Here is an 18,872-nt window from a genome sequence, read left to right on the forward strand (position 1 = left end):
TTGCTCAAGACCCCTCTTTCCCCAAGGCCAGGGCTGAGTCTGGCTCCCTGCAGCCTTCTCCCAGGCCTGGTGCTGGACAGAGTCAGGGAGAAGTGGCCCCGAGGAGCAGCGGGAACGTCCTGCTGAACTGGCCCAGGGACTCTGGTGTCCCGCTGCCTGTTTTGAATATCAGCGCTTTCGCCAGCCCCTGGGTGGACTTGGGCAAGAGAACTGGGGTCTCCAAGCCTTTCTCCTCACCTATGAAGTGGACACAGCAGTGATGAAATAATTCCCAGGGAGATGTCTTCACCCAGTGTCTGGTTCAGCTTAGACTTGAGTTTGTGGATTCCAGAGGAAGTTGGGATTTCTCAGCCGGATCCTGGAGCATTTCAAAATGTCTGAGAGTCATTTGACTGGATGGGCGGTGACTGGATGGGCATTTGCAGTGACACTGGCAGTGACGGGCACCTGTGGCACCCTGCCCTTCTGCCCTGGGCACAGGGCAGACGAGACTGCCCACACCCACTGCCTCTCTGAATCACCGCCACAGCCCAGAAAGTCGCTATTATTAGCTCCTCTTAGAAGAGGAAATTGAATCTCAGAGACCGGAAGTGGTTGCCTGAGGTCACACAGCTGGGGAGCAACGAGGCCAAGCTTGAACTCAGGCGTTCCTGGCTCTGGGGCAGCCTTCTGGCCTGAGCCTGGGATGAGGAGGCCTCTCTAGGACAGGGGTGATGCCTTGCTCCTCGAGTGGCGGGGACAGGCCTCCTCACGCCTGGTCTGTGTCCTGAGGCCTGTCCTGGGGCAAGGCCTGGGATTGGTTTGCTGGTGCCGGAGTCTACTGTCAACCAGGCAGGAGGGGGAAGATCAACACTGCCCTTCCTCCCCCCTTCCCAGACGCCCTGAATAGGGCCAGAATCTAGGTCTTGACTGAGACCTCTTACCCTGCTTGACAGAGGGCCCAGGGCAACAGGGCAAAGGTCTCTCTCTCTCTCTCACACACACACACACACACACACACACACACACACACACTCACTCCACCCACTATCTCCAAGACTCAATCTCAATAAAAACTAAAAGGCCGAAGTCTCACAGGTTACATTCAGTAGGGCTTTTCTCACTTTTTAAGAAAAGATACTTATTTCCTCTATCCCACCCCAAGAATATGTTACTTTCACAAAACACAGAGAAAGCTCATTAAAAAACGAGGGAGTGAAAAGGCACCAAAAACACCGCCTGTCAGGAGCACCCCGCCGTTCAGGCATGAATTGTGCCCTGGGTTTCCCTCGGAGGTCTGTAGGTGCCACCTGCTGTCCTGCCTCCTTGCCTCCCACGCCCCCATCACTGTGACCTCTGTAAACTGTGCTTTGCATGAGCATCGGGCCCTCCCCTTCCACGACGGTGCCCCAGCACAACTGCCAGCCCTGCGTGTGTACCATGACCTTGTGTGGTAGAGGAGGAAACGAGGCCCAGAGAGGTGGAGGGCCTGGCCCCAGGTCACACAGCCCAAAGCAGCCAGCATTGCGGGGAAGGCCCCTCGACCCTTGTTCCCTGGGCTCCCTGCTCCACTGTGTGCTCCTTGCCCTGAATCTCTACCATTCCATCTCTTCTTCCCTTTTCCCCTTCGTCCTCCTCCTCTCTCTTCTTCATCTGCCCCTTCATCCATTTGACAAAATTGTCTGTGCCAGGCCTGTGCTGGGCTCTGGGCACATGAAATAAGACAGATCACTCACTGCCTTCAGGGGACAAATGAAAGGATCCCTCCTGTGCCCATCCACTGCGAATGATAATGAATCCCCAGTCTTGCTATGAATGCAAATGATGGAGCCATCTATACCTGGTGGGTGGCCTTCCAGGCTGAGGGAATAGCATAGGCCAATGTCCTGTGGCTGGCAGGAGTGTAGAGTGCTGGAGGAACAGCGAGTGTGGCTGGGGAAAAGTGCCCAGGAGGTGGTCAGGGGCCAAGCTTTGAGAGGTCTGGCCTTGACCTTCAGGGCCATGGGGAGACATTGAAGGTTTAGCAGAGGATTGTTGCATTTTGGGGTTTCCTTCTGTTAGCAGTGAGGTGAGGAGGCAGAGTGGACCTGGGGTGACCAGTGAGGTGGGCACTATCATCCAGGTAAGGGGTAGGTGCCCGCCCTTACCACCTGGATAATGGGTACATTGCTGCCCGGGGTACAGATGGGAGCGTGGATGCTCAGAGCAGGGCAGATGGCTCCAGATCTTCAGCTCATCCCCGAATCCCGTTCTCCATCCTGTCCCCTCCCCCACCCCCAGTGCTGCGGTGCCTTGGCATCCCCACCCGAGTGGTGACCAACTTTAACTCAGCCCATGACCAGAACAGCAACTTGCTCATCGAGTATGTCTACAACGAGTTTGGAGAGATGCAGAGGGACAAAAGCGAGATGATCTGGTGAGCTGGGGCCCGGAGTCAGGGGTAAACCCCAATGGGGGGTCCCCTGGAAAGGAAACTTAGGAAGACTTCTCAGAGGAGGTCACATTTGAATTGGGATTAAAAGTTGAACAGTATTGAGACAAGGGGGAATGGGGCCAGGGTGGGCTTTCCAGGTAGGGGCCCCAGCATGAGCAAAGGAGGGAAAGTCAAACACAAAGTCAATAATGCATGAAAATGTGTCAGGGTGTTGGTTTTTCAGGAGTCTGGAATGCCAGGTGAGAGGGTCTGGGCTTGACTCCAAAACCAACAGGTTGTCACCAAAGGCTTCAAACTGGGAGAGGAACTCTGATGACACCAGAGCAGGAGATCAGAAGGGGAGAGATTGCAGGCAGGGGGCTAGGGTGTGGCCCAGGCAGGTCTGAAACGGGGCAAAGCCCATGAGCTGGAAAAGAAGGGACAGCCGAGAAGTGAGGAGGTCCCATCCGGTGGACTCAAGGAGCCACTGAAAGAGGAGGGCTGTGGGAGAGGTGCTGACAATGACTCCCCGGGCAGGAGTGAGCACCTGGCTAGGGCCCAAGGGAGGAAGAGCAAGCAGGTGTGTTGGGGATGCTCTGGGGTGAGCATAGGACAGGTGAGTGTGTACTGCCCACGGGAGAAGTATGAGTCCTCACTTCATTTCTCCAACAGGAACTACCACTGCTGGGCGGAGTCATGGATGAGCAGGCCGGACCTGCAGCCGGGCTACGGGGGGTGGCAGGCCCTCGACCCCACGCCCCAGGAGAAGAGTGAAGGTGGGTAGGTGTGGCCCCCTTCCCGAGGCCGGCAAACTGAGGCTTGGTGAGAACTGCTCCCCCCACCGCCAAGTCCCTCAGCCTGGAGTGGCAGAGCCAGGTTCTAACCCCAGTCTGGCTGACTCCAGAGACCACTGAGTGGCTTGCACAAGTGTTGGGGTCCTCACTCAGAGCATTTGATCAGCTTCTTTTATCATTGGAAAAGTAATTCACATGCATTGTGGAAAACAGCAAATATGGAGAAGCACAAAGAAAAAGATCAAATAACATCTTTGTCCTCTCCCCCTCAAAAGAAGTATCATTCCTATTCACACACAGCTTCCAGTAATTTCCCATTATATATTTGTTGGTAGGTGTGTGTGTGAAAGACGGAAAGGCAGAGACAGAGAGAGGGAGAAAGAGACAGAGACAGAAAAAGACAGAGGGAGAAAGAGAGAGAGAACACCAAGGCAAAACTGGGTGAAACCAAATGGATCCTTTCTCAGAATAATATTTGTATTTATATTTTTTATTTTATTTTATTATTGTTTATTTAATTTCAATCAGCCAACATTAGTTTTTGCTGTAGTATTCAGTGATTCACTAGCTACGTGTAACACCTAGTGCTCATGACATCACGTACCCTCCTTAATGCCCATCACCCAGTTACCCTGTCTTCCCAACAGAATAATATTTTTAAATGCATAGAATATATTACCTAGGGAAACAAAGAAAACCAATTACACCAAAACATGGTTATCAAAATTTTTAAAAAAATATATTTATGATATGGTAATATCTGCTTTACAGAACAAGGTCTAGTGGTAAAGATAGTAAGTTCCATGATGTACTGTTACAGGTGCATATAAGCGGTATTTCCGGTTGTCTACGACACCTAAAAAGTGATGCTTCAGTGTCTGTGCTCCTTACGGGTGAGAAGTCATAAGTGCACCTAAGACGATGGTTTGTCTGCTTTCACAATCGAAAGAAGTGTTAGCAAAATTCAGTGCAGACAAAGATGTCATTTTTTGCCATCCAAGTTCACGGACCCCCGAACTCTCCTGGCAGTGCTTTGGGGGTCTTTGGTCCCTCGGTTAAAATCTCCGGCTGCATGTGACCTTTTGTCTTGGTCCTGTCTCGTCTCCATGTGTCATGGACATTTCTTTATCTCATAGTTTCCCCTGATTTTAATTTTAAATGAATGTTACCATGCCTGTTGCATCAAATGGATACAATGTAGTGAGCTACTCAGCCTCTAGCCCTCCACAGTTAACTCTGTGGCCAGTTTGAAGCAGCTGTGAACCCCAGCGAGAGAAACATCCAGCTCTCATGGTCATTCAGTCAACATGCACCCCCTGAGTACATTGATGGGGGCGGCTGTGGCTCTCTGTGTGGGCAGGAAGGCGGAAGGACAGACCAACTGTCTTCTACAGCATGGCTCTCTCCCTTCCTCGGGATGCCTGGGGATACGCTTCTGCTAATATTTCAGACACTTAAAAAAAAAAAAAAAACACATTTCATTTACATAGTATTTAGTATGCGAATCCTCATTAGGTGGGTCGTAAATATCCCCACCACACAAAACGGGCTTAGAGAAGTTAAGTCACTTCCCCAAGGAATAAGAAGTCCCCCAGTTAATGAGGCCAGCTGAGATTTGAACCCCAGAAGCTGGGCAGGCTCCAGAGCCTGCATTTTTAATTCTTACTCTCTGCTACCTTCCCACCAGTGGAGTCCCTGAGTCAAATGGCTGGACAGTCTCAAGATTCCCTGCAACAATGTGGCTGAAATGTGGAAAGTGGGAGAGGGTGTCACCCTCCCCTCAGCCCAAGCCCATCTCGCCTCTTACCCCCAAACAGGGACATACTGCTGTGGCCCGGTTCCAGTTCGTGCCATCAAGGAGGGTGACCTGAGCACCAAGTACGATGCACCTTTTGTCTTTGCTGAGGTCAATGCCGACGTGGTGAACTGGATCCAGCAGAAGGATGGGTCCATGCGCGAGTCCACCAACACCGCCCTGACCGTGGGGATGAAGATCAGCACGAAGAGGGTGGGCCGTGATGAGCGGGAGGACATCACCCACACCTACAAGTACCCGGAGGGTAGGTGCTCGGCTCCCCAGAGCCTTCGCCAATGCCTTGCAGGGAAGCAGCCTGTTTCACCAGCCAGTGGGCTTGTGTGTGTGTGTGTGTGTGTGTGTGTGCGCGTGCGCACACACACGGATGTGTTTTCTTTGGCAGCCTGCATACAATAAGGATTTGTAGGTTACTCTCCATTTTACACCTTTTCTTAGAAAAAAACACACTGGAACACAGTAGTAGAAGAGTATTAATTTAAGAATTCTGTATTTCACAAAAGGATTCCATGGGGTTTGTTTAAGCCTTGCTTTTTGGCTGTTTGGACTTAAAACACAACTGGAGGATACTCATTATGGAGGAGCTGCCTGCCTCCGAACAGAAAAATGAATGATGTCTGTGTTGTTTTGTGACAGTATTTGTCATCATGGTACCTGCAACCGAAGACATGCAATCCCACACCCCCCCCTCCTTTTTTTAAATTGCAACATGTTTGGACTAGAGAGACTTGGAAGTCCAGAGGGGCGGGTCCTGGAAGAGAGATTCCAGGAACTCCATAGTGTTTATTTGTGCGGTGTTTCACACACAGCTGGGGAGGTGAGTGGGCAGATGGAGAGGGAAGGAGAGAAAGATCGTAAGAGCGACTTAATGAGAGAGCTGTAATCTGATCCAAAGATGAAGCCGCTCTCTGCAGCTTATATTCAATCAGGAGAGGGAAGAAAGGACACAGCTTATTTTTTTAATCGTTTTGGAGCACAACCAGCAGCCAGTTCAATACAGTAGCTGTTTTCTAAGCATCCTTGGTGAGCCTGGGGGTGGGGGGGGTGGGGCGGCTCACAGAGGTGCGTAAGGAACCATCACTCCTGCCCTCCTCTGACTCCCGATGACTTACCTGTGCCAGCTGGGGGTTGGAGAACAAGCAGCCATACTCTGACAGAAGGAAAAGTTGCTTCCGCTGGTCTCTGAAAGGTCTAGAGCTGATGGTTTGATGGGAGACATAGATATGCACCCAGCAGCACTGGGGAAGAAACAGGAGCAGAGGAGAGAGGTAGATGGGACACAGAGGAGGGGAGTGCTACAGGTAGGGAGGGGGAGGAAAAGATTTCAGGTAGATGAAATCAGGGCAAACACTGGGAGGTGAGAAAGTTTTCGTCCTACTGGTGTTTACTATCTACCAACCACTGTTAGAGGCTTCAGGTATGACAAGAGATGAGTGAAATACAGTCTTAGTCTTTGAGCGGCTTAAGAGGGTAAGTACATAAACAGAAAACAACTTGGTTAAATAAAAAGCATGATAGGCAACAGGCACTGGTGAAACTCGAGGAGACATGACGACTCATTCATCCTGGGGCAGGAGTGTTCAGAGAAGGCTTCCTGGAGGAGGGGGCGTCATTTGGGACTGGGTTTTGAGGGATGTATAGGAGTTTACTTGTGGAAAGTAAATAAAATCTCCTATCATCCTCGTGACACGGGAGTGTAGACAAGGGGCTCCTCTAGACCTGATCTGAGTCCCCAGGACTCTGAAGAGCCAGCTCGCCCTGCCCCAGCCTCGTTGTCCTTGGTCCCTATTTCAGCCATACCAGAGCTCTCTTCCCCATTCCCACAGGGTCCCCAGAGGAGAGAGAAGCCTTCAAAAAGGCCAACCACCTGAATAAGCTGACTAAGAAAGAGGAGATGGGGGTGGCCATGCGGATCCGCGTGGCCCAGAGCATGAACATGGGCAGTGACTTTGATGTCTTCGCCTACATCACCAACAACACGGCTGAGACCCACACCTGCCGCCTCATGCTCCATGCCCGCACCGTCAGCTACAATGGGATCCTGGGGCCTGAGTGTGGCAGCAAAGACCTGCTCAACCTTTCCCTGGAGCCCTCATCTGGTAAGGCCCTGTGGTCCCGGAGAAGTTGCTGACCACCAATGAGCGGCGCAGTCGTTAGTGTCCCGAGCACTTGACATGTGCGATTGACCTCACGGATGTTTCTGTGACACTTCTGTGGGTCACGCCCTTCCCACAGCCTTTATAAACAAGCCACCCATTTAATTCTTGTAACAAAAGTGGGAGGCGGATTCTTTTATTGCCCCATTTTTCAGATGAGAAGACAGAGCGCAGAGAGTTTAAGCAACTTTCCCAAGACCACACGGTTAGGAAGGAACAGGACTGAGACTTGAACCTACACTCTTAGCAGCCATACTGCTTTGTTCCATGTCATCTTCATGTGACCTCAGACCGCTTCCTGGGGTGTGCTACTGCTTGCTCCCAGCTCATTCCTTCCCTCTGCCTCCACCCACAGCCCCTGCGAGAACTCGGCCTCAGAGAGAAGGGGTTCTAGGCCAGTGCTGCTCATAGAACTTTCGACATGCAGGAGCCCTTCTGCGTCTGCGCTGTCCAGTCGCTGGCGGCCAGCTCCCTTTGGCCGTTGAGCCCTTGAAATGAAGTGAGCACAACTGTGGAATTCGAGTTTTAATTCCACTTAAAGTTAACCAGCCACATGTGGCCAGAAGTTGCCCTATTGGGCAGAGTAGCTCTGAGGGCAACAGGAGAGGAGAATGGCGGGGCCCCCAGGGAGGAAGTGTTTCCTCCCACCCCCAACCTTCTCCTCTGACCTGGCTCTGGCGCCTGGCCTGGCCTCCCTGTGAGGCAGATCTCCTGCCCTGTTCTGGGGCAAAATGATGTCAGTAGACGGCCCAGTCTGCAGCCCCAGGGAAAAGCATCTGTCACTCAAGCCTCGTGGTCAGAAACCCGCACGTACGCATTCCTTGGTCTCTTTCCCTGCCTGGCTTGGTCACTGTACCCAATTATCTTCCTGAAAATAAGCCTGAGGCCCTGAGGGGGGTTGTGGCCCCTCAGGTAACTCAGTGAGGCAGCACAGAGCCTGGTGTCTTGCCCTCTATCCCCACCCCCAGCCACCTGATCCTGGCTGGTGCAGTGGCAGCCTTCAGGCCTGAGGAGGCAAAGGGGTCTTGGTAATGGAGCCTTCTGGTCGTCCTCTGAGGGGCAGTGTGGACACTCTTCGGCCCTGGGGCCTCAGAGAGGTGCGTCCCACTCGCTGGGTCACCTAGGCCAATGGCTGCCTCCCTGAACCTCAGTGTCGCCTGTGAGGTCCATGGCAGTCAGGACCTGACAGCCTAGGACTCTCCGGCAGGGGGGAGTGGGGAGGGGCTGTGTCCAGTGTAGGTGCCCCCTATCCAGAAGCCAGCATGCTCACGTACCAAGCTGGTGGAAAGGCCCAGGGCGGGGAGGGCTCTCGTTTGTGGCGTCTGTGTGCCTTCCCCTGGCCCCCCTACTCTTGCCTGTCAAACCCATGTTTCCTCCCCTTTATTGCCTCTGCCCTTGGCCCCTGTGTCTGGTGGGAGGGCCATGGCCTTGGAGTTCCTCAGAAGGCCTGTCTGGGTTTCAGGCCTGGAATCTGTGGTATAGATGGCCTCCTTCCTGGTTTCTCTATCTTGGGCCCCCCATGGGTACTCCTGGGGCTGCATGCTCACCCTTTGCCCCTCAGGGGCAAAGCCAGTGGCACCAGGACGGGGCCCCAACACTCAGATCTGCGAGAACACACGTTCTGAGTCCATCCAGACATGGCTTTGCCGCTGCCCACTGCCCCACTTCTGAATGTACAAACTTGGGCAGCATGACCTTGCACTCAGATCCTCGAATCACACCCATCATTCAGTGGGGCAACAGCACACCCTCCTGATGGGCCTCTGGGAGGACTGGAGGAGACCGTGTGCTCAGGAAATATCTGGAAAGTATAAAATGGGACCTGATCATAGAAAGGCAGAGAATCCCCGAGAATCTGTCCTGAACACCTGCTGTGCCAGATGGTGGTCTCAGTGCTGGGCCCAGGGGCTCCTGAGCCCCTGCCAACCTCGATGGCATGCAGAGGACCCAGCCGTCACCTCCGCATCCTGGCCCCGGGTGTCAGGGGCAGGGGTCCATTTCCACAGGTGTGTGCCACGGCCAGGATACCCAAGTTCTAGTTCCTACAATGCTGTCGATGGGTTGTGGGCTCCTGGGGATTTGTCCTCTCCTTTCCAGGCCTCAGGTTCCTCCCTTGCAGGAAGGCTGGTTCATGATTGAAGAGCCCGCCCCCTGGGTGTGACTGTGTTCCAGCGGGTTCTTCTCACGTTCAGAACCGCTTCAAAGGGAGGAACTGTCTTTCCTGCAATGTGTGGCATGAGGTGAACTCCAGCCCTGGCCAGCGATGCCAGAAGAACTTCCTGTTGAGTCACCCTTTGCCAGGCCGCTGCCATCTGGGCCCTTGGAGCGTTGTTCTGCCGAGGCTCAGCCAAGCCTGTCGGTGTTTCCCATCACCCCGGGGACGTGTTCACCGCAGAGCGGTCCCTCCTGCCTCGGAGACCCATGAAGGGCACAGCCTGCAGAGAGAGGGCAGAGGAGGGCAGAGGTCCTGTGTACTGCCTTCGGGCTGCAAGGTGGGGCTGGTCTAGGATGCTGGCTGTCGCCTCCAATCCCAAGCTCAGCCTCAGATAGATGATCCCCCCCTCCGCCCCGCCCTGCCCCGAGACCCCAGAGTTTGGCTGGCTTGCTTGTTATTCTCTGATGATAAGATCTGGGGAATTTCCAGAATGTGCTAATGGACAGGAAACCAGGCCGAGGACAGGGAGCCATCCCCACCCTTGCCTCCTTGCGCTGCTTCTCTCTCCCTTCCCCTTCCTGCCCCACCCGTCCTCTCTCTCCTCCCCTCACCCCTCCAGGTGGGTCACTGGGACTGTAGCCACTATGGCCTCTGTGGCCATACCCATGGCACCTTCTAGAACAGGACTAGTCACCTAGGGAACGACTGAGACTGACCACACAGGTTCTATTCTCTCAACCAAGGCTGTGGTCCCTGGCCGTTGGACCACGGTTCTCAGAGGTCCTGCCCCACCCTCACGTCAGCCTTCTGGAAAAGTCAACAGTTGGGGCCACATCCTCTAAGCTCCTGGAGGGCAGTGTTGTCCTTTCCCGTGTAGCTGGCCAGTTTCCATTCGGTTCCACCAGGCCCTGACCTGGGGATTTTCACTCCTTTCTGTCTTCACTGGCAGAAGGTTGGGTTTTCTTCCCCAATGTCATCTGCTCAGAGGTTGTGGCGGAGCCATCCTGGGGATGAGCCGCTGGGACGCGGGGCTGGCTGGGGCTTAGACCTTGACCAGCAGCAAGAAGCTGGCTGTCCGCCAGGCCCTCACCGTCCTTCATATGGGCCCTGCAAGGAGCATCTCGGGGGCAATTACAGGCCCAGCACCCTTACCCCTCATGGATCTCAGCCCGGAGCCCTCGGCAGACAAGAATATCAAGCTGGAACTGAGTGAGAATGACTTGGCTTTGTATTTCTTTTTGCCAGTTACCTTCTATTTATAGTAAATGAGACTGGTTGGTGCAAATATCGAAAAGTGTGCCCAGGCAGAAAAGGTTAAAAAGTATAAAGCGAGTGGGCTGAGAGCAAAACAATGAGCAAATAATGAGGTTATCCTCAGATATGTGAAAAGTCCGGTGAGTGGCTGGAGTCTGATGGGAGACGGAGGGGACAGATGGTGGGAAAAGAGGCTTCTCCCATCATGGCCCGGGGATGGCTGAGCCCCGCTGAGCCCCAAGACTGGCCGTCCAGCACTCCCGTTTGACAGGGGAGGTCCGAGGAACCTTCCAGATGGGGTTTGCCCAAGTGACTCTGCGATGGTGTGGACAAGCACTCCATGGCCCAGCCTGCTAATTCTTAGGCCTGTGCTCTTTGCACTGTTCTTTCCTGCCTCCTGCAAGCTGACCCCTGGTGCCCTCGTGCCACAGTGTTGTCAGAAAAATGGGGCTAGAAACCACACTTTGCTTCTCTGCATTGGGAGGGGTTGGCCCTTCTCATCTCTTCATCACTATGTGGCTTTTGCTCTGAAGTGACCCCTGGTCTTAGCTCCTCCCAGCAGGTGCAAGATTCCCAGGGTACAAAAGAGAAACAGAGAGGGGAGGTGACCTTCCCAGGCTCACACAGCCAGTCGATCAGTGGCCAAGCCACACCAGGTCTCCTGATCTGAGCACTTACTGGCAGAAGTATTTCTTCATCTGTAAAATGGGCACAATCCCACCCGCTTCATGTGGGGAAACTGAGGCCCTGAGAGGTGGAGTGACTTGATCAGCATCACCAGCTGGCAAAGGGCAGAGAGGCAGGATCAGAATCCAGGCCTGTTGGAGCTCCAGCACTTGCCTGACCAGGCTCCTACCTGGGAACCCCCAAGCCGGGACAAATGGGGGCCGGGGCGAGGCCTGGGATCTGCCCATTCATTCACTAAGTGACCTCAAGCACAGTCTTTCCCCTCTCAGTGCTTTGGGGCAATGCCGTGGGAGAAGTGGGGGCCATGACTCAGCGATCACAGTGTTCTTCCCTCTCGCCTCTTGCAGAGAAAAGCATTCCCCTCCGAATCCTCTATGACAAGTACTGTGAGTGTCTGACCGAGTCGAACCTTATCAAGGTGCGGGGCCTCCTCATAGAGCCGGCTGCCAACAGCTACCTGTTGGCCGAGAGGGACATCTACCTGGAGAATCCAGAAATCAAGATCCGAGTAAGGGATGGGCTGGGCGAGGGATGGTGGCAGGGGCGGGGTCCCAGAACAGCCCCCCCACCGCTGCCCCGCCCATGTACATACCAGCAGCTCGGCCCTCTCCAGATCTTTGATGCCCCAGGCTTCCTCAAATCCTAACTTCATCGAAGGAAAGCATCGTAAAGCTGGAAGGATTGGGGACTCCTACCTCTAGGAATGAATCCTAGAATTCCAGAGTGATGGGGAGGTGGAATTTAGGGATCTCAGAATCATGGACCCTTGATTGCCTGGATTCCATCGAGGCCCTGGGGCGCTGGTGGGGCAGGAAGAGGTGAAGGAATTAAGGGCACAGACTCTGCAGTCTGACTCCCTGAGTTTGTGTGTGGGTAGCCCTGGGCAGGTCACTCTGCCCCTCTGGGTATCACTTCATTGTGTGCAAGGTGGAGTTACATACCTAGCACCTAGGCGTGTTGTAAGAATGAAATGTACATCCAAGGAAGTGCCTTATAAGGGCTCACAGTAGCTGACTATTCTTATCACCATCATCATCGTCATCCTAGAGAGCCACAGCCCCAGAATCCCAAATGCAGCGTTAGAAATAAATGGCAAAGAGCAGAGGGGGCGGGAGTGGGCACCCCCGTGTTAGCTCAGTTAATCCTCATGAGAGCCCCGCAGCAAGGCATTTCTCTCCTAAGAAGAAACCAAGGCTCCGAGGGGGTCATTACTTTCCCAAGGTCACACAGTGAGGAAGGGGTAGAGATCAGCCTGGCCGGAAAGCCTGTGATCTATCCATCCAGACCTTAGAACAAGGGAGGCACTTTCTGCATCCCCCCAGTCACGTGGAATCTCACTGCAGGTCCCTGAACATGTTTCCTAGATGAGGAAACAGGTGCAGAGGTGGGGAGCAATCATGCCCAGCGGGGCCAAATTGCAGCAAATACAGAGATGCCTCCCACACCCCGTCCTGCCTTCGCGGGGCTCCTGCCTGCCCCCGAGGGGCTCTAGGCTCCTCTCCCTCAGGGCCGCCCTGACATCTGTCCCTCTTGTCGTCTTGTCTTCCAGATCCTGGGAGAGCCCAAGCAGAACCGCAAGCTGGTGGCGGAGGCGTCCCTGCGGAACCCTCTCACCAAGCCGCTGTTAGGCTGCACCTTCACCATGGAGGGGGCCGGCCTGATGGATGAGCAGAAGATCGTGGACGTGTAAGTGCCGGTCCCTCCAGCAGGGGGCGGGGTGGGGAGGAGCTGGAAGCACAGAGCAGGGCGGGTGGAGGGACGGGCTGCCCGCAGGCACTAAACCCTGGCTGGCAACTCCCTCTCATCGCCTCCCACCCACGCACCCACACGCCTGCCTTAATTTAAGGCTGTGACCCTTCGGCCGCCCCCTTAGGCACGGTTCCCACCCCTGCATCCTCCGTGAGCACCCGCACCGCGCAGCTAGCGCGCCAAGCACCTGTCTTCCCAAACCTGAGCAGTTGACACACTGCAGTCCCTAAGCACCTCCCTTGGACACGCGAATCCTCGTGTAAACACAAGTACCCGCATCTGGAGTGTGTGCGAGGGGGCACCTGTGGCTGTGTCCTCAGAGAGACACATCTACTACACACACAAGTACAAGCATAGATACTTTTTTAAACTTTTTTATTGTAACTTACGTCCGGTGAATAACAGAAATGGTGTATGTGGGGCTCAGTGCATTTTCACACATGTAGTCCCCTGCGCGTACCCACTCTTATCCCCAAGCACAGTGTCCACTCGCACGTGCGCGTGCACACACGCACACACACACTCTGCACGAGGGAGGGCCCATTGCCCCAGGCCCTTGGAGAGTGGTGAGTGCGGCCCATTTTGTTCTTGTCACATGACGTTGTGCATGCACAGCAGCTCTGTGCCAGGGTCCCTGGTCATCCTGGTCTGACCCCACTGCAGGGACCAGGCTGGGCCCCTCCCCTCACCCTCTTGCTCTTTCTCTCCGCAGCCCGGACGCCGTGGCAGAGGGGGAGGTCAAGGTGAGGGTGGATCTGATGCCACGCCACGTGGGCCGCCATAAGCTGGTGGTGAACTTTGAGAGCGACAAGCTGAAGTCTGTGAAAGGCTTCAGGAATGTCATCATTGGTCCCGCCTAAAGGCCATGTGCCCAGCCCCGCCTCAGCCAGCTCAGAGCCCCTAACCTGATCCCAATTTTTGTTCCAAGTTAATGCGCCAATTTGCCCCCTCTTGGCCCCAGACCTCAGAGCCTGTGGGCGCTTTTTGGGATGGAATGTACTCCTAGCCTATCTTGTGCCCCTGAACTTGGATTCCCATCTCCCTTTAACTGTGAAGAATGTTCTGTGCTTCCCCATTAGGAGCACTGCCCTTGGCTGATTGGGTCTGGGGTCGGGGAGGAGGGACCCAGGCCTCCCTTTATAGCCTAGATGCTATTGGAAACCACTGACCACCCACCATATTGTTTGATTTACTCCAGAGCCCCTTGAAGCCAGCAGAAGAGAGACGGTATGCCCCTTGACCAGATCCCAGACAATACACAGGCCCCAGGAGCCCTTGGGAAAATGAGAGCCAGGGCAGGTGGAGTCCCAGGAAGGGTCAGACCCAAGGTCCCCTCATATCCCAGCAGCCCTGGCCCAGTCATCCCCACTGCCACCATTGTGAGGCACCGGCCATGTGCGGGGCACTTTCCCTGCCTTTGCTAGTACTCACACGACTACAACCCATTTAAGTCACCATGGGAAATGGCAGGGTAGGAGCTGCTTTCTGGATGAAGACTCTGGGGCTTGGAGGAGGGAGGGGAGGCTCTCTCTGCACCAGCAGGATATTTGCAAGGCTGGGTAGTAGGAAAGCTCTAGAACATAACCCAGGACTTCTGACTCCGAGTCCAGCTCCTCGTTCATGGCCCCAGTCCCGACCTGAGAATATTAAAGAGGCCATTTGGGACCTGAGCAGAAAGGAGGCAGTTGGGGTGAGGTGGGGAGGAGATTGGAGGGGTCAGAGCCCTGGGTTTGAGCCCCAAGTCCAGTCGGTCACTGTCTTCCCCTCTCTGGGCCTCAGATTCCTCATTGGGCGATGGGGTGTTGACCCAGCCACGAGTAAGGCCCTCTCAGCTCTGCTCTTCCAATGCTTATAGGACCCAGCCTTGCAAATGACAGCAAGTCCTCATCCCTGGCTCTCACAGCCTGAGGCCACAGGTCCAGATGCTTCTGAGTGTGAGACTCTGACCATGACCACCTTCCCACCCCCAGTCCCAACTGTGTCCCCTGTCATGCCCAGTCACCTTCCTTCACACTACAGTTCTGGGGAAGAGAGCTCCACAGGCCCCTGTCCTACCCATGAACTTGCCCACTGCAATGCCTAGACTTCACGAGAGCCTTAACCACCTGTGTGGGTCACTAACAAGGTTAGCACCTCAGCCGCCCCCTCTCTGCAGGACCAGGGCCCAGAAACATAGCCCCAGCCCCGACTAAGCTCCGAGAACCTAAGGGCTGTCATCTCTGACTCTATCCCCCTCTCTGTCCACATGACTGGGCTGGAAGAGGGATGAGGGAGAATGCTATATCTGGGGTGGGGTCACAGCCTCCAGGGCCCCCAAAATCTCAGAGGGGGACTTGGGGAAAGCCATGCAGACACACATAGAACTTTCTGATTTGCACTGGGAAGGATCCCCAAATAAGCCGACTTGTGTATGTTCTTACAAAGGTTGCAGTAGTTCTCTATGATTCTGTAAACATTTTTGGATTCCAAGCAGGCAGTAGATGCATTTTCGAGCCACAGAGTGAGCACCGAAATAAAAGCGTTTGCTTTGCACATTCAAACAAAGTCTGGTCTAGTCTTTTTTCCGCTTTGGAGGAGGGTGTGTGGTGAACGTGCTCACATTGGAACCAGCCACCTCCTCCTGCCCGAGCGTCCACAGCCTCAGTTTCCCCCTCCCCAGGTCCAAACTCAACTAGCATCCAAGCTTTTACCCAGTCCAGCTCCATCTCTAGCCCCTTCCTCCAACGAGTCATGTTGAGATCACAGTCAAATTCCTGAATCCCTCAAATGCCCTGTGCACCTGTCAACCTCTTAGCTTTTGCCTCGGTATTGCCCTGAGCCTGGAGTGCTCTTCCTCTTCCTTATCCATGTGGCAAACTCCTACTCATCCTATGCTTAATACCAAAGTCACTTCTTCTGTGAAGCCTTTCTAGATTTCTTCTCAGCAACCCCCAGACTGCTGGAACACGGACCAACTCAAACACTGATCACTGTGAATTTTATTTCCATGTTGCTGTATCTGTCCCCCTTCTCATCCTGTCTGAAGTCCCCAAGAACATCCTATCTGAATTCTGTCTCTTAAATAGACTACAACAAATGCTGAAATGATACACTAATGTTTCGGCTCAGCTCCCCTAAGCCCAGGGCTGTCCAAGAGAGCTAGCATGCGAGCCACACATGCAAAGCCATAGGAACTTAAGTTTTTCTAGTGGCCATATTAAAAAGAGTAAAAAGAAACAGGTAGGGCGCCTGGGTGGCTCAGTGGGTTAAGCCGCTGCCCTCGGCTCAGGTCATGATCTCGGGGTCCTGGGATCGAGTTCCGCATTGGGCTCTCTGCTCGGCAGGGAGCCTGCTTCCCTCTCTCTCTCTCTCTCTGCCTGCCTCTCCATCTACTTGTGATCTCTCTCTGTCAAATAAATAAATAAAATCTTTAAAATAAATAAATAAAATCTTTAAAAAAAAAAAAGAAACGGGTAAATCATGTTCTGATGGCGTATCTTATTTAACCTAGTATGTGTGAAACATTATGTCAATACGTAATCAAGAAAAGAAATGAGATCTTTTACATTTTTTTCATACTACATGTATGAAACGTGGCCTTTGTTTTATACCGACAGCCTGTCTCGATTTGGACTAACTGCGTTTCAGGTTCTCAACAACCATAGGAGCCTTTTAGACTGGGATTGTAAAAGTAGGGGAACTTGTTCATTCACCTCATTCCCTCCTGACCGGCCATCAGCAAATATTTGTTGATTGAATAAGCGATGGAGGACAGCCTCTGCCCTCGGGGAACTCTTGTTGAAACACTTGACATGCACTTAAGAAAATAAATCAAAATGAAAACACGACATCGCATTTTCGGGGTACTGAAGCCTTCTGTCCCCTGAAAACTGCAGCTTGTCCTGGTCTATGTGGACTGAACATTTTATCAATAGTGACCGACTGGAAAACAGAAACCCCTGGGCCATTTCCAGGCTGAGAAGACAAGGGACATGGGTTCCAAATGCATCCAACGTGCAGGAAGAGTAGAAGGGAGACGGAAAGTGACAAGGCAGTTGCTGTCCAGAATAGCTGGGAGCCCCCAGCCGAGCCGGTGCTCACCACCTACCTGCTGGAACCAGCAGGGCTGCTGGAATGGCAGAGGTCTGCTCAAGTCGGCGGGCCCAGGCCGTGGCGGGAGCTGGAGGCCGGTTGGCAGCTCTTCCCCTCCTGCCTTCTCCCCACTGGCAGAGCCTAACCAGAAACAAGCTGGCAAGGGGCTCTGGAAAATATCATTTTCAGGCTTCCAGCCACCCCAAGAAAAACGGATGGCTAAGCAAGGGTGCGGCGTGGGGATGGAGTCGAGTAGCTTATGCTTATCGCTGTTCCCTCTGCTAAGAACAGCTTCCCGTCCTCTCTACCTCATCAACACTTAATCAGCCTTTAAGACCCTGTTCCAAGGAGGCCGCTTCTGGGAAGCCTTCCTGGACTGCGGTCAATGGCTTCCACCTCTGGTTCACCTGGGTCTATCATAGGTAGCTGCTTGTGTGCCTGACCGGCGTAGCACCCCAAGAGCACAGTCAGGACGCACGCCCTACAAGGGGGCCCCCAGGTGGACTCAGGACTGCTGACTCTGCCTGCAGGCCTGACTGCCTCCCCAATGCTGAGCAGATCCAGAGGCCTCTCCTGACCAGCCCCCACGTCTGACCCACCCCCAGGAGCCCACTCGCCAGGAACCCAGGAAGGACAAAGGCCCTGCTGCTCCCAGAGGCCCAGACAAAGAAGATGAGCCTGAGCTCCGGCTCCCCAAACCAGGGCAGGGCTGAATCCGGGTCCTACAGGGCAGGGCAACTGTGCCTGGCTCCTCGGCGGCTCAGAGGCTTGGAGCCAAACAGACCCAGGATCCGAGCCTGCCAAAGATTCACAGTGTGGCTGCAGGCAGGTTCTCAACCTCTCTGTTCCTCTGCTTTCTCATCTGTTGAATGGAGATGATTTGGTGTCTCCTTCCATGACCAGTACACAGGTTCAATGCAATGACGGAGAGAAACTACCTGAGTCTTACACATTATAATCCTAGGAGCCAACTTCACTCCAGGCTCAGGAAACTTTCCGTGCACTGAGTTCCTTCCTCCTTGGGTAACCTTATCCGCTTGTTGCCCCCATTTTACAGATTCTATAGTCACAGAGCTGTGACTGGTTCCCAGGCAGCCTGGCCTCCCCAGCACAGAGGCTAGCCTTGGCGAGGCCTGATTTCCACCCGGACCCTCTTCCCACTGTGCTCCAGGACACATGGCGCAGCGCCCTCCACACAAGCCCCGACAGGACTCAGTGGGGACCTGTTGGGTCCATCTTCCCACCCCTGAAAGTCCCTCTCTTCTTCCACTGCTCTTGCTTACCTAGGATGCCTGCCAGCTCACCCCTCAGCCCCAAGCCAAGCCTAGAATAACAGAACATTGACAGAGTCCAAAAGGGAGGGGCCTCGGGAGGAGGGCCAGGCGGCGGCCTCCTCTAAGCCCGTGCACCTTGGGGCCAGGACTGGGTCAGCACATATGCCATCCCGGCTTCCCTGCTTCCCTACTGCACAGGCCTGGACAGATGCACAGACACACACGCCCGGGAGAGTGTGAGACCCTGTATTCTGTTTCAAGAAGAAAAGCCCAATGAGACCCATTAAAAACAGAGGCAGTGAAAACAACGATGGTTTGCGTGGCTTTGAATACAGGAGAGCTACGACGACACACGACAACACGATGAATCTCACAGGCCTGACGTCAAGCAAAAGAGACAAACACAAAAGACTGTGAACTATGGAACTGCACTCATGTGAAGTTCATGAACAGGCAGAACTCACCTGTGTTCTCCCTGGCAGGGAAGACAGGGCTGGAGTGCAAGGGGGCTCGGGGGGATGGGGATG

At 54.0% G+C, this 18,872-nt stretch overlaps 1 protein-coding gene across 1 annotated transcript in view; it reads left to right on the plus strand.

The window, feature by feature from the left end:
• The window catches only part of TGM2 (transglutaminase 2), a 32,897-nt gene extending 17,357 nt beyond the window's left edge, over positions 1-15,540 (plus strand). Inside the window, exons 7-13 of the mRNA XM_032845739.1 lie at positions 2,260-2,395; positions 3,065-3,168; positions 5,004-5,246; positions 6,826-7,098; positions 11,599-11,759; positions 12,801-12,937; positions 13,713-15,540. Of these exons, the coding sequence (XP_032701630.1) occupies positions 2,260-2,395; positions 3,065-3,168; positions 5,004-5,246; positions 6,826-7,098; positions 11,599-11,759; positions 12,801-12,937; positions 13,713-13,860 (1,202 nt within the window). The 3' untranslated portion in view covers positions 13,861-15,540. The remainder of the gene's footprint in view (positions 1-2,259; positions 2,396-3,064; positions 3,169-5,003; positions 5,247-6,825; positions 7,099-11,598; positions 11,760-12,800; positions 12,938-13,712) is intronic.
• Positions 15,541-18,872: the final 3,332 nt, after the last annotated feature.

Source organism: Lontra canadensis, unplaced genomic scaffold, assembly GCF_010015895.1.
Source record: "Lontra canadensis isolate GAN:19392208 unplaced genomic scaffold, GSC_riverotter_1.0 scaffold169, whole genome shotgun sequence".
In the NCBI taxonomy this organism is placed as follows: Eukaryota; Metazoa; Chordata; class Mammalia; order Carnivora; family Mustelidae; genus Lontra; species Lontra canadensis.